Source organism: Dipodomys spectabilis, unplaced genomic scaffold (assembly GCF_019054845.1).
Source record: "Dipodomys spectabilis isolate Male_0828 unplaced genomic scaffold, ASM1905484v1 ptg000001l, whole genome shotgun sequence".
Classification (NCBI taxonomy): Eukaryota; Metazoa; Chordata; class Mammalia; order Rodentia; family Heteromyidae; genus Dipodomys; species Dipodomys spectabilis.
Genome location: NW_024870678.1, coordinates 17,598,620 through 17,612,169, shown reverse-complemented (window position 1 = coordinate 17,612,169; position 13,550 = coordinate 17,598,620). Strand labels below are relative to the sequence as shown.

General features: G+C 34.9%; 1 protein-coding gene across 1 annotated transcript in view; it reads right to left on the bottom strand.

Annotated features, from left to right (window-relative positions):
* The window catches only part of Lama2 (laminin subunit alpha 2), a 556,565-nt gene that overhangs the window by 315,589 nt on the left and 227,426 nt on the right, over positions 1 to 13,550 (bottom strand). Inside the window, exon 11 of the mRNA XM_042696100.1 lies at positions 11,284 to 11,444. Coding sequence (XP_042552034.1) covers positions 11,284 to 11,444 — 161 coding nt within the window. The remainder of the gene's footprint in view (positions 1 to 11,283; positions 11,445 to 13,550) is intronic.

Sequence of the window (13,550 nt, the reverse complement as noted above, 5' to 3'; positions counted from 1 at the left end):
TGACAGCAATTACTTACAACCTAGAGGAAACAATAGTATTTTGTATGTTTGCTTAAAGATACTTAAACAGAATTGTCTCTAATTTAATTTCTATTTATGTCATCCTTTGTTCCTGTAGAGTTAACTACTATTCTAAAATTAATATATACCTTTTAGTGAACATAAGCTTTTTTATTAAACATATGTGCTACAAAAACATGGAATGATAACTTTATGGCAATTTTTCATGTGTAGGTTCCAAAATCTAACAAGGCTTATATAGTACATCTACATTTATCTTAATCATTTTAGCTGTTCCTTTTATTAGATTAAATGACTGTTCCACTGTCTTTCAGTATTTCTGGGGGATTAGTCAACTTGTGGGTATTGCAATTCAGTGATGCTTCGGGGTACTGGTGGCTCATACCTGTGATTCTAGTTAATCAGGAAGCTGAGATCGAGGATTATGGTTCAATGCTTGCCCAGAAAGGAAAGCCTGTCAGACTATGATCTCTACATAACCAGTATAAACAAAGCCAGAAATGGATCTGTGATTCAAATGGTGGAGTGCTAACTTTCAGCGTAAAAGCTAAGGGACAGAACACATAAAAGAAACAAAAAAAATCACATAGTACATTAAAAACAATACAACAAAGAAAAAACACCTTGTGTCCATATCTTAGGAAGGTTCATCTCACTTAGCATCATCTTATAAGGTCATAAGTACATAAACATAGTTGTGCTGGTAGCTTTAGTATAGCCTTGTTTGTGATCATTTGGGTAAATGTCCAGAAGTGGGAATGCTGGATCATAGCGGGGGCTCTATGTATATAGTCTTTTGAGGAACCTCCATACTGCTTTGTCACTGTATTTGCTTCCGGTGCCCTTCATCTTTGTATATACATTTTTCTTATTTGAGGAGGGGAAGGGAAATAACAAACACTGAAACAAGGATACAGGTTGATGCTTTGTAACAATGAGACCTACAAGACACTATGTTGAAAACCAACTTTACAACTTTGGGGAGGGGGAGGAGAAGTGAGGAGCTGGGGAGCTGGGGAGGGAGGGATAATAGGGGAAAGGCAGAGGAGGGGTAACAATGTTCAATAGGAAATGTTTTATCTTACTCATGTAACTACAACCCCTCTGTACGGTATCTATACAATAAAAAATGATAAGAAGCTAAGGATTTCTTGATTATAGCCATTCTAACTGGAGTGTGGTGGAATATCAATGTTGGCTTAAGGTGGATTTCTTTTATGGTTAGAGAAGATGAGCATTTCTTCATGGGTCTAATGGTCATTCTTATTGATGGTGGAGGGATGTGGCCAAAAGGGAACACTACCGCACTGTTGGTGGGAGTGTAAACTTGTTCAACCACTTTGGAAAGTAGTATGGAGGTTCCTCAAAAGACTGCACATAGAGCTCCCCTATGACCCAGCAATCCCTCTTTGGGGCATTTACCCAACTATCACAAACAAGGTCATACCAAAGCTACCAGCACATCCATGTTTATCGCAGCATTATTCACCATAGCTAAGACATGGAACTGACCCAGATGCCCTCAGTAGATGAATGGATCAAGAAAATGTGGTATATATACACAATGGAATTCTGATGCCTCCATCAGAAAGAATAACATTGCCCCATTTGTTAGGAAATGAAAAGATTTGGAAAAAATGATAATAAGTGAAGTAAGCCAGTCTCAAAGAAACATAGGTCCCATGGTTTCCCTTATTTGCAATAACTAGAACATGTCTAGGACAAGCTAAAAAGGTCAAAAGCTATGTACACATGACCATACAAGATGATGTTAAGTGAAATGAACCCTAAGACAAGGACACAAGTGATTTTTTCTTTCTTGCTATTGTTTTTAAGGTACTTATAATGTATTGTGTGATTCTTTTGTATGTTCTTCCCCCAAGTATAACCCTTGTTTTCACTGTATCTGATTCTGTTGTCCTGCATCTTGTATATACATTTTTCTAATTTGGGGAGGGGAAGGCATATAACAAAATGCTTAAATAAGGATACAGGTTGACACATTGTAACAGGGAGATGTACAAGACACTCTGTTGAAAATGAACTTTACAGTTTCAGGTGGAGCGGGGAGGGAGGAGTTGGGGAGGTTGGGAGGAAAGGGATGGTAGGGGAAAAATAAAGGAGGTAAAATGCTTGATAGGAAATGTACTCATTACCCTTCTCATGTAACTGTAACCCCTCTGTACAGTAATTTTACAATGATATATATATATATATATATATATATATATAAATGAGTTCCATTTTTTTCACAATCTTATAGCCTTTACAAATAACAGAGGATTGCTACAAATTTTAAGTGATCACTAGGTTACTAATAAGTCATAATACATTGCAAATACTTTACAACTAGCTGTAATATTGTATTATTTAGGGAATGATGACAAGAAAAGACTGTACATGTTCAGTACAGGTAATAGTTTATCAAATATTTTTAGTGTGTGATTAATGTAATTCTTGATTATGAAATGTTAATATGCTACAATTCATTTTGATATTTGGGGGATATTTAGTTATATTTGCATTTTTATTATAGGAAGGCTTACATTAAGCTTCTTTTATGAACTTCTATGTGTGTATTGTTAAAAGTTTCTTTGGAACAAAATGTTTAGATACAAAGTTGATAACCAGATTTTGTCATCTGAATGATATTATGTAGTGCCATATTGCTTTCCTATGTTTTGTGACTAAATCACGATGACTTCACATTGCATTTGGGATCTAAATTCACAATAGAAAAAATAAGGCGCACTGAATCATCAATTTCCATTTCCCTAGATTTCCACAGATGTTTGTGTATTATCAGCTGTCTTTGAATTTTAAATTGTATTTTACATTCTTTAAAAATGTCTAAAAGCTATAAAGTATGTACTTCTTTGGTTATTAGATTTCTTGATTATAGCCATTCTAACTGGGGTGAGGTGGAATCTCAATGTTGCCTTGATTTGCATTTCTTTTATGGCCAGAGAAGTTGAGCATTTCTTCATCTGCCTATTGGCCATTGTTACTTCCTCTTCAGAGACGAAGGCTCTCTTTCATTTAGTCCATTTATTAATGGGGAGGTTCTTTCTTTGAGGTTTTTTTTTGGAGGATTTAATTTTTTGAGTTCTAAGTATATTTTAGATATGAGCCTTGTCTATTGTGTGGCTAGTGAAGATCTCCTCCCAGTCTGTGGGCTTTCTATTGATTTTGCTAGCTATGTCTTGTGCCATGCAGAAGCTCTGCAGTTTCATGAAATTCTATTTTTTTTAATTGTGAAAATACCATACAGAGGGGTTACAATTGCATGAGCAAGGTAATGAGTACATTTCTTATCAAACATTGTGGCCTCCTCCTTTGTTTCCCCTTCCCAACCCTTCCCATCTCCCCTCCCCTCCTTTCCACCCCCCCAACCCTCACCCTCCCACCCCCACCCCCATGCCAAAGTTGTAAAGTTCATTTTTCGACATAATGTCTTGTACATCTCATTGTTGCAATGGGTCCACCTGTATCCCTATTTAAACAATTTGTTTTTTCCCTTCCCCTCCACAAATTATACCATCATCAAATACAGGTTTTACACTGTGGGGGAGGGACATACAAAGCAACAAAGAAATCATCTTATAAATATGTTAGAAACAATAGCAAAAAAGAAAAAACATGTGAGTCTGTATCTTGGGGTTCATTTCGCCTAACATCAATTTATTTGACCATTTCTGCTTGTCTCAGACATATACTAGTTATTGTAATAAGGGAAGCCATGGGACCTATAGTTTCTTTGGGCCTGGCTTACATCACTTAATATAATTTTCTCCAAGTCTTTCAATTTCCTAACAAATGCCTCCATCATGAAATTCTATTTGTTTAATTTTTCTTTGACTTGTTGTGTTTCTCGGTCTTTATTAAAAATTTCAGCCCGTGTCAAGGAGCCCTAGTGTAAACTTGTTCAACCACTCTGGAAACAAGTATGGCGGTTCCTCAAAAGACTACCCATTGAGCTCCCCTATGAACCAGCAATCTCACTTCTGGGCATTTACCCAAATGATCACAAACAAGGCCATACTAAAGCTACCAGCACGACTATGTTTACCATAGCTAAGATATGGAACCAACCCAGATGCCCCTCAGTAGATGAATGGATCAAGAAAATGTGGTGTGAGAGAGAGAGATTATGTGGTATAAATATATATGTGTGTGTATATATATATATATATATATATATATAATGTGATATATGTATATATAAAATGTGATATATATGTATATATACATATGTATAATGTGATATATATGTATATATAAAATGTGATATATATATATATATATATATATGTAATGGAATTCTATGCCTCCATCAGAAAGAATGACACTGCCCCATTTGTTAGGAAATGAAAAGACTTGGAAAAAATCATAATAAGTGAAGTAAGCCAGACTTAAAGAAATATAGGTCCCATGGTTTCCCTTTTTGCAATAATTAGTATACATCTAAGATAATTTTATCAGATGAGCAGAAAAAGTCAAAAGCTATGTAAATATGACCATATAAGATGATGATAAGTGAAATGAACCCCAAGATATGGGCATAAGAGGTTTTTGTCATTGTTGTTTTTAATGTATTATGTGATTTTTTGTTTCCTTTTTATGTTCTTCCCCCATGGTATATCCCCTATTGTCACTGTACTTGATTTTGGAACCCTGCATCTTGTATATACGTTTGTCTAATTTGGGAGGGGGAGGGGAATAACAACACACTGAAACAAGGGCACAGGATGACCCATTACAACAATGATACTCACAAGACACTATATTGGAAATGAACTTTACAACTTCAGGAGTGGGGAGGAGTGAGGGAGGGAAGGGAGGGAAGGGATAGTGGGAGAACAACAAAGGAGGGGGTACATATGCTCCACAAGAAATGTCCTCCATACCTTACTCATGTAACTGTAACCCTCTGTACAGCATCTTTACAATAAAATAAAATTGAAAAAACCATGTATTTCTACATATCATAAACTTGACATTAACTGGTCTAAATAGTTGGTAGACTTCTGTGTGGATGACACACTTGTGGAGAAACTACTGCTTTTTATGTATAGATTTTTACATTTTGTGAAGGAGAGTAGACTTCCTTTTTTGGGTTTAATGCTCTTCTATCTAAATACATGTATCACTTAACATTTCTTACATATAGCAATATAGCTTAATACAATTAAGATGCTCCAAACTAATTTTAGAATTTTTCTGTTTAATCTTAATATTGGTCATACATTCAACATACTGTTGACTGTCTTACTTTCTTCCTGTTGAGGAAGAATGTGTATGTATTTTTTTTGCGGGGGGGGGGGGGGTCCAGTCATGGGGCCTGAACTCTGGGCCTGGGCACTGTCCCTCAGCTCTTCAGCTCAAGGCTAGCACTCTACCACTTGAGCCACAGCGCCACTTCCAGCTTTTTTTCTTTTTGCTTATGTGGTGCTTAGGAATCAAACCCAGGGCCTCATGCATACAAGGCAAGCACTCTACCACTGAGCCATCTTCCCAGCTCCTGTGTATGTATTTTTAATTCTTCATTATTCTTTTCTTTTTAAATATTTCTTGAATATTGCTTCTTCTCAATTATATTTACTTTGGTAACTTCTACATTTACATTGATTTTCTTCATTCCGTCATTAAGTTTGTACCATATTTTTTTTTTTATCGCTACTCCTATGGAATTCGACACATAATTTTCAAAGAATTGTATTTCCAATTAGGCACTGATGGACTCATGCCTGTAAGCCTAGCTACTCAAGAGGCTGAGATCTGGAACATTATTGTTCTAACTCAGGTTTAAAAAAAATCATCAGATTCCTCTCCAAAATAACCAGCTAAAAGCATGCTGGAGGTGTGGCTCAAGTAGGAGAGTACCAGCTAGGCAAGCCAGCTGAGTGTGAAGCTCTATGGTTAACTCCTGTCAAGTAAAGAATCATATTTCTTTCTAACTTCAACAATTACATATGTTTTTTACTTATAGAGATGATACATTGTGTTTTTCAAAACCAGGTATCTGAGTTTCTTTGCAGTGTTGTGGCTCAAATCTAAGGCTTCATATAGGCTAGGTACAACTTTACCACCAACTTGTGCCCTCCATCCTCATCCATGTATTACTTTATTCTATTTTGATTGTTATTATAAAGGTGATGTACATAGGGTTACAGTTCCATACATCAGATAAAGAGTACATTTCTTTGGGGACAATGACATAATTTCCCACACTTTCTCTCCCAGTTTTCCCTTGGTATCCTCACACACAATTTGCATAGTTCATTTTCAACAAAGTACCCAGTGAGTACCACTGCTACATTTATTTACTCTTTGTCCTTTCATTTCTTTTTTGAATAAGTTTTTTTATTGTGAAAATACCATACAGAGGGGTTACAATTACATGAGCAACGCAATGAGTGCATTTCTTATCAAGCATTGTTGTGGTCCTCTCATTTCTGTGCCCCTTCTTACCCTCCCGAAGACAGATAAACACACAAAAGAAAAATACAAAAGAAAATGAAAACAAAAAAAGCAACAAAGACAACACTTGTTTCCATTCCTGAGAGTTCATTTTGATAACTATTATTTTCTATGATCAGAAGTACATAGGTATTGCACCTTTGTATTCTTCTCCTAAGACTATACTCCTAGAGACCTGTATAATTTATCATATGCCAATGTATTTTATTTTATCATCCAGTGTGTTCACTTTTAGATTTGTAGGCACATTCTAGCCACCACAAATTAGGAAAACTATCCAACCTATATTTCTCTGGGTCTGATTACTTCATTTAATATAATTTTTCCAAGATTCTACCTCACCCCAGTTAGAATGGCCATTATCAAGAAAACTAACAATAACAAATGCTGGTAGAGATGTGGCCTAAAGGAACTCTAGTACACTTTTTGTGGGAATGGAAATTTGTTCAACCACACTGGAAAGCAGTATGGAGGTTCCTCAAAAGCCTAAATATAGAACTACCCTATGACCCAACAATACCACTCTTAACCATCTATCCAATAGAACACAAACAAGGGCACACTAAAGATACCAAAATAATCATATTCATTGCAGCATTATTTACCATAACCAAGATATGGAATCAACCCAGATGCCTACCAGTGGATGAATGGATCAAGAAAACATGATATATATTATACACAATGGAATTTTACTCATCTATCAGAAAGATGATACTGTACCATGTATTACTTTAATATAGTAACCTATTTTATATTATATTATTATATTCATTATTTGTTTAATCTTTAATGATAGTTTTGTGACTTTACATTTAAACATATTTTAATGAGCTCTATGGAAAATAGAATTATATATCTTTATGATTATATCATTTTAGACTATGCTTTCAGTTTATAAACTATTCGGTAGATAGAAAAGCATTAAGTTCAGAAGAGAAATTCACTTTTTCCTTTTCTTTGTTTGGACATTAATTTCCTTCTGTAGTTATTACCTCTTGTGTACTCTGTTTTTTATGGTGAGGTCATTTTCAGTTGAGGTTATTGCTCTTTTCTTTACCTTTCTCTCTCTCTTTCTCTCTCTTACTCTCTCTCTCCATTCTTTTTTTTTTTTGCTATTTGCCTGTGGTACACACATTAGCTTGGCTAATTGGAGTTATTAGCTTGATCTCATTTTGATGTGTAACACAGATGTGAGGACTGTACTCCTCACAATGCATTAACTTTCCTCTATCCAAAGCCCTAAAGAAAGGGGAAACTTTGCTTGCTTTTCCAAGTTTACAGGAGAATTTTTCTAGTTTCCCTTTTGAAAGCATTTCCAGAGTATCCACTGAGTCAGTTCAGTTCTAGCTTCCCTCTGAGTCAAGAGCCCTACTTCCAAACTCTGGTTAGAGCATTTAAACACCAAACTTTGTCTCTGATCTTCAAACTAAGGCTGTCCTCCTTCGATAGCCCACCACTTTATTACTTAGCTATCTTTGATCTTATGCTTGACATATTTCCTTCCTTGGCCTGAAATTCTGAAATGTTTTTTCTTGAATTGAAATGTGTTGTAGCACTTGTACTATATTATGCACATTTTTGTAATAGCAGGAATTTAAATGCAGTGCCCACATCAATTCAACATGGCATTTAGAGATCAGTCATGTAAAAAACTGGAAAAATATTAAGCCCAAGGTGTCATAATAAAGTATTTCCTTAAAGCTTCTTCATACTTCAGTGAGATATTCCTTTCTAATAAAAATTACCATAAAAATCTTATAGTCTAAAGGAATGCATTGCATATGTCTATTGATCATTATGTATGTTGGAGAGGAATATGCACATGTATACATGCATATAGTTTTACATGTAGTGTATATATACTAATTATATATATAGTTTATATTCTGGTTGTGAATAGCTTCGATAGTAATTCTCTGTGCACATGAATGTACATATATGTTCATCTATATACATATGTATTCTTCCAATTCAGTCAAAATTCTACCACTTTACTTGAAATTAAGCCTTCAACAATTTTTAATATCGTTTTGATACATGCTGTGTTAATTATTTGTTGATAAACCCATGTCAAATCATATTTTTATGAAGCCAAGGAATTATCACACTCCTCTCTACATTGATAAGTGTTCTTTTCAGTTCTTGAAATCTATGCATAGTTTATTGAACTACTCTGCTATTTAGTACTCTTGTGAATAGAGGCAACAGGCCTTTGCTCACAGTACATTCCTTGCACATTGAGATAAAGTGTACTATGCTATAATTATGAAAAATACACGATATAATTCCTTTGCTACAGGCATGTAATTTTTGAATTTTGTAATTATGTAGATTTTTTACTAAACCTTCTTGCTACAAGCTTTTAATCCTAAAAAAATTAAGAGCTGATATTTTTGTATTTAAAATATCACATCATTCAAAGACATTATTTTGAATGATGCTATTTACTTAATTTTTCAATCTCTTTTATTATTTCTTAATTGCTGTTTATTGTAGCATTTTAATTGTGTGTGTAGAGTCTCAAGTGTCTTCATGGGAGGCATTTTTCTTATTAGGATTATAATGACTCTCAGTACAATGTTGAGTCAGGCAGAGCACAGGCATTAGCAGCTTTCCCTGGGAGCTCCACTAATCAAACTGCTCTCCTGTTTTAGCCTTCCTGCTGCATTTCCCAAAGTGAATGAAATGAGGCTTGTTTCCTGTATTTGTTTGCTCCTCTTTTTCTGAAGCATATTCAACATCACTAGTCTATAAATGATAGCTAGAGTAATGCTTCCTTTTTTATCTGGCCTAATTTTCTCCACTTTACAGAAGAAGGAAGTTCCTCTTCCATCATAAGCTTCTTATTGCCTGTCTTTATTGTTGTTGTTGTTGTTTATTAAGTAGCTAAGGTTTGAAATTTCTACAAGTTTGCAGACTGAATGAAACACCCTCAATATGTTTTGGTAAACATTACTAGAGAAGGGGTACTAAAACACTGCAGGACTGTTCAGAGGAGTTCAGCACAGAAAAAAGAGTATCCTGACCAAGTCTGCACTCACAGACTGCTATTCAATCTTGGGGTGCAAGAGCAATTTTTCATTTCAGATACTATTGGAGTGAGATGTACTAAATTTAGAAAATCTACTATATTCTACTATATGATAATTATTTACACAGAACTTAGTGACATTCTGCTCACTTGGGCAGCTAATAAGTAGTGTAGGTAAAATAATTGCAGTAGTCCAAGATAGGTGCCTAACATGCAGACTTAATATACAGATTAATGTTAGGTATATTAACATCCGAATATACCTAATATAAGGCCCTACAAAAGATGGGTCCTTAGTATAATAATACACATCTACTATATAACTGTTATTATATTTAGTTCAATAGTCTTGTCCCAATACAAATACATTTAATGTTACAATTAATATTTCTATAACATTACTACTTACTGTTTGTATATGTACCTATCTAAATTCAAATATATCAACTCTAACCATACAACATTTGATAACTTTCTTGCGAAGATTAAAAAATTAATAAAAGAAAAACTTTTAGTAAGGTTCTGTTTAGAATTAAAATGTAAAGGGTGAAAGAGGACTTTCATTTTTAAAACAGTACAGCATAATACTATTTCCATGGAATTATTTATTCTCTCAGTTAATGTAGCCATCTGATTACTACAAATAAACCAATCTTATCATTTTAGACTAGTGCACGTCTCTCTGCTTCCTCTCTGTGAAAATTGTGGGTGTAATGCATCCCTTGACGCTAAGAGGATGAGCTATTACTGGAGAATGTACAACAAATAAAATTGCATTTCTAAAAGCACTCTGAGGAGAAAATATTGAGTCTCAAATCAGTTCTACTAGATCTTCTTACTCTTCTGTAATTAAACAGAAGAATTAGCTATGGTGAGAATTTTAAGATATCTTCAGACTTCAGAGTATCATTTAAACAGAATTCTTTCTAGAACTAGATGCTAACATATAGATTTGAGCAAATTAAAATTTCAAAGGGTTTGCATTTTTGAGTGCTATGAATAGCATTTTTAAATGAATAGGCTAGATGAGAAATGAACAATGAGAGGCAGTCTTTTCTTTTTGAAGTAATAGGTACTGAACCCAGGGCCTTGCACTTGCCAGACAAGTATATATGAGGTATTTATTCAGTCCCTTTTGTTGTTATTTATATATGTATATATACATATATATGTATATATATACATATATATGTATATATATATATACACAAATATTTTGGGGTCCAGTCATGGGGCCTGAACTCTGGGCCTGGGCGCTGTCCCTCAGCTCTTCAGCTCAAGGCTAGTGCTCTACTATTTGAGCCACAGCGCCACTTCCGGCTTTTTTCTTTTTGCTTATGTGGTGCTGAGGAATCGAACCCAGGGTCTCAGGCATGCAAAGCAAGCGTTCTACCACTAAGCCACCTTCCCAGCCCCTATTTTTATATTTTTTGTAGACAAGATCTTGACCTCAAATTTGCAATTGTTGTGCCTCCACTCTCCAAGTAGCTGGGATTAAAAGCATGGACCACCGTTTCCAGCTTACATGAAAGACTTTGCAAGTGTATATTGTAATTTGTAGATAAGTGCAAGTCACGGATACATCTGTTCAGCAATGAATGTTATGAGCATTTATAGACATAGTGAATAGATAGTAGGTATTTGTAGACATGGCTGTAATTGCTTCGTGCCAAGAAGACGTAAGAGAGAACACAAGGAAAAGGCCTTGGGTCTTGAGAGCAGGGCATTGTGAAAGACAAACAGCATACCTTGCAGCTACATGGGCCCCAACAAGGGTCTTCGTTTGTGCTCCCTAAACCACTGCAGTTGCAGGGCTTGCATTCTGGATAGCCAGTGTAACCGCGGGCACAGCGATCACAGCCCACTCCTCCAAAGCCAGTTTTGCAGTGACAGGAGCCAGGAGCTCGACCTCAGGGAAGAATGTATGACATGTCAACCTCTTTCAAGTACACAAAGGATTTAATACTTAAGGCTCGAGTTATAGTTATCATTTGGACCACCTATTAGAATGGATCTCAATTATATTTTAATTTGAAAATTGCAGAATGATTGTTTAAAATCAAATACCATTGTTAAAACTGTGAAAGGACAAATATGTCCCTGACAGCATCAGTTAGTGAGAAATGTAGGAATGATTATTTTTCTCATTTCACGTTGCAAGAGCATAATGGAAATTAACTATATAACTCTGAAGGGAGGAAAATAGGGAGGGGAAAAACTGGTAGAGAATGAGGGAAGCTGTGACACTGTTCAAAAGGAAATGTACTTATTACCTGAATCATGTAATTGCAACCTCTCTGTACATCACTTTTACAGTACAATTTAAAATAAAATAAAATATTTAGAAAAAGTTATAATTTAAGCTTTTTCTAATGTCATAAAGGTACCATCATACAGATATACCATAATAAAAAATATATATAATAAAAATGTATGGGTTGTTGGCGAGAAGGCAGAGGTGGTAGAAACGAATCATTTCTTTGCTTTTTAAGATGTAGTCAACATGCAATTATGTCACTTACATCACTGATTATAATGTTATCTAGATATTTGACACAAGTTATCAAGAACTTCACAGGAGAAAAATTTGGGGTCTGTGGGTATACAGGTTGTAGAGGGCAGTATTGCTAGTTATTTTCTTCCCTTCTTTGTTTTAAAATTATCTTACTAGGAATCTTTATCATAATTTCAAAGTCTTTATAAGCAAAATTCTTCATTAAAGCATTAGTTACAATAAAACTGGAAAAAACCTGTAACTGTTTTTATAAATTTGAATGGGTGAATAATGATGATACTGCCATACTGTAGTACATATTTAGGTGCAAATCAAGTTTCAGAAATCTTAATCATTGGCAGAAAATGCATTGTGAAAATTTAAAAGAAACAATAGCAAAAATATTCTACACCCCTTATATTTGTGATTCTACATGTCTATTTTCTTTAATATTTTTTAATGATAATCTACTTATTTTAAAACAAGAAAGGTTCAGAAGGTTGAAATCTGAGGATGATAGCTTGAAGGCTAGTGCAGGCAGGAGAGTTCTTGACAGTTACATCTCTAATTAACAACAATAAAAACCAAGCAGTGTGGAGCCAGGCTCTGAATTCAAGCAGCACACACACACACACACACACACACACACACACACACACACACACACACACACACACACAGTAGTAGGCGGGGGATAAAATAACAGCAGTGACAATTACATTATGATTTAATTGGTAGCAAAAAGATGGCTTTAAACTGAACAAAGACTCCAGCAATTCATCCCTTGAATATCAAAACATAATGCTCTTTTAATCTTTCCAGATTTAAGATTGCATGTAAATTTCTATATTGATAAAAAATAAATTGTATATAAAAATCAGGTATGCCTTGGAAACATAGCCAATATTTTAAATTTAATCTCATTGCAGAAGGAAACATCCTTCACAGTGTAGGCATAATTTACTTGTCTTTTCAAAGAAGACAGGACTTACTCTATATGCTATAAAGAAACTGTTCCAGATATATTTTATGAATTTTCTACTTGGCAAGAAATTGCTCTGGAAGTAGTTTCAAGCATTTTCTACCAAGTAGTTCCATTGGCATTTGATTCCTTAATATTTGGAGTTTATTGTGAATTTCATTGCTCAAAGTACTTGGCAGTGGCAGGCTCTGTTCTTTAATTCATGACTGTGCCCATTTTCAATCCTTTATGTGAGCTTCTTGCCTTCTCTAATCTTGCTGTGTGATCTCCTCTGTTTTGCTTTCCATTCCCATACATTCATCCCTCAGTGAATGTACTAGTACCCATGCAGTCTACAAAACAATGTAAGAAGATATAAAAGCTACATCTGTCACAGGTTTGCGATTTATACACATACATATACACTCTTCTTTTTCTGTGGTATAGTCTGTCCTGAACTCAAGGCCTCATTCTCTTGTTCAGTTTGCTTGCTCACAACTGGTACTATACCACTTGAGCTATACCTCCAGTCCAAATTTTTGCTGGTTAATTGCAAATAG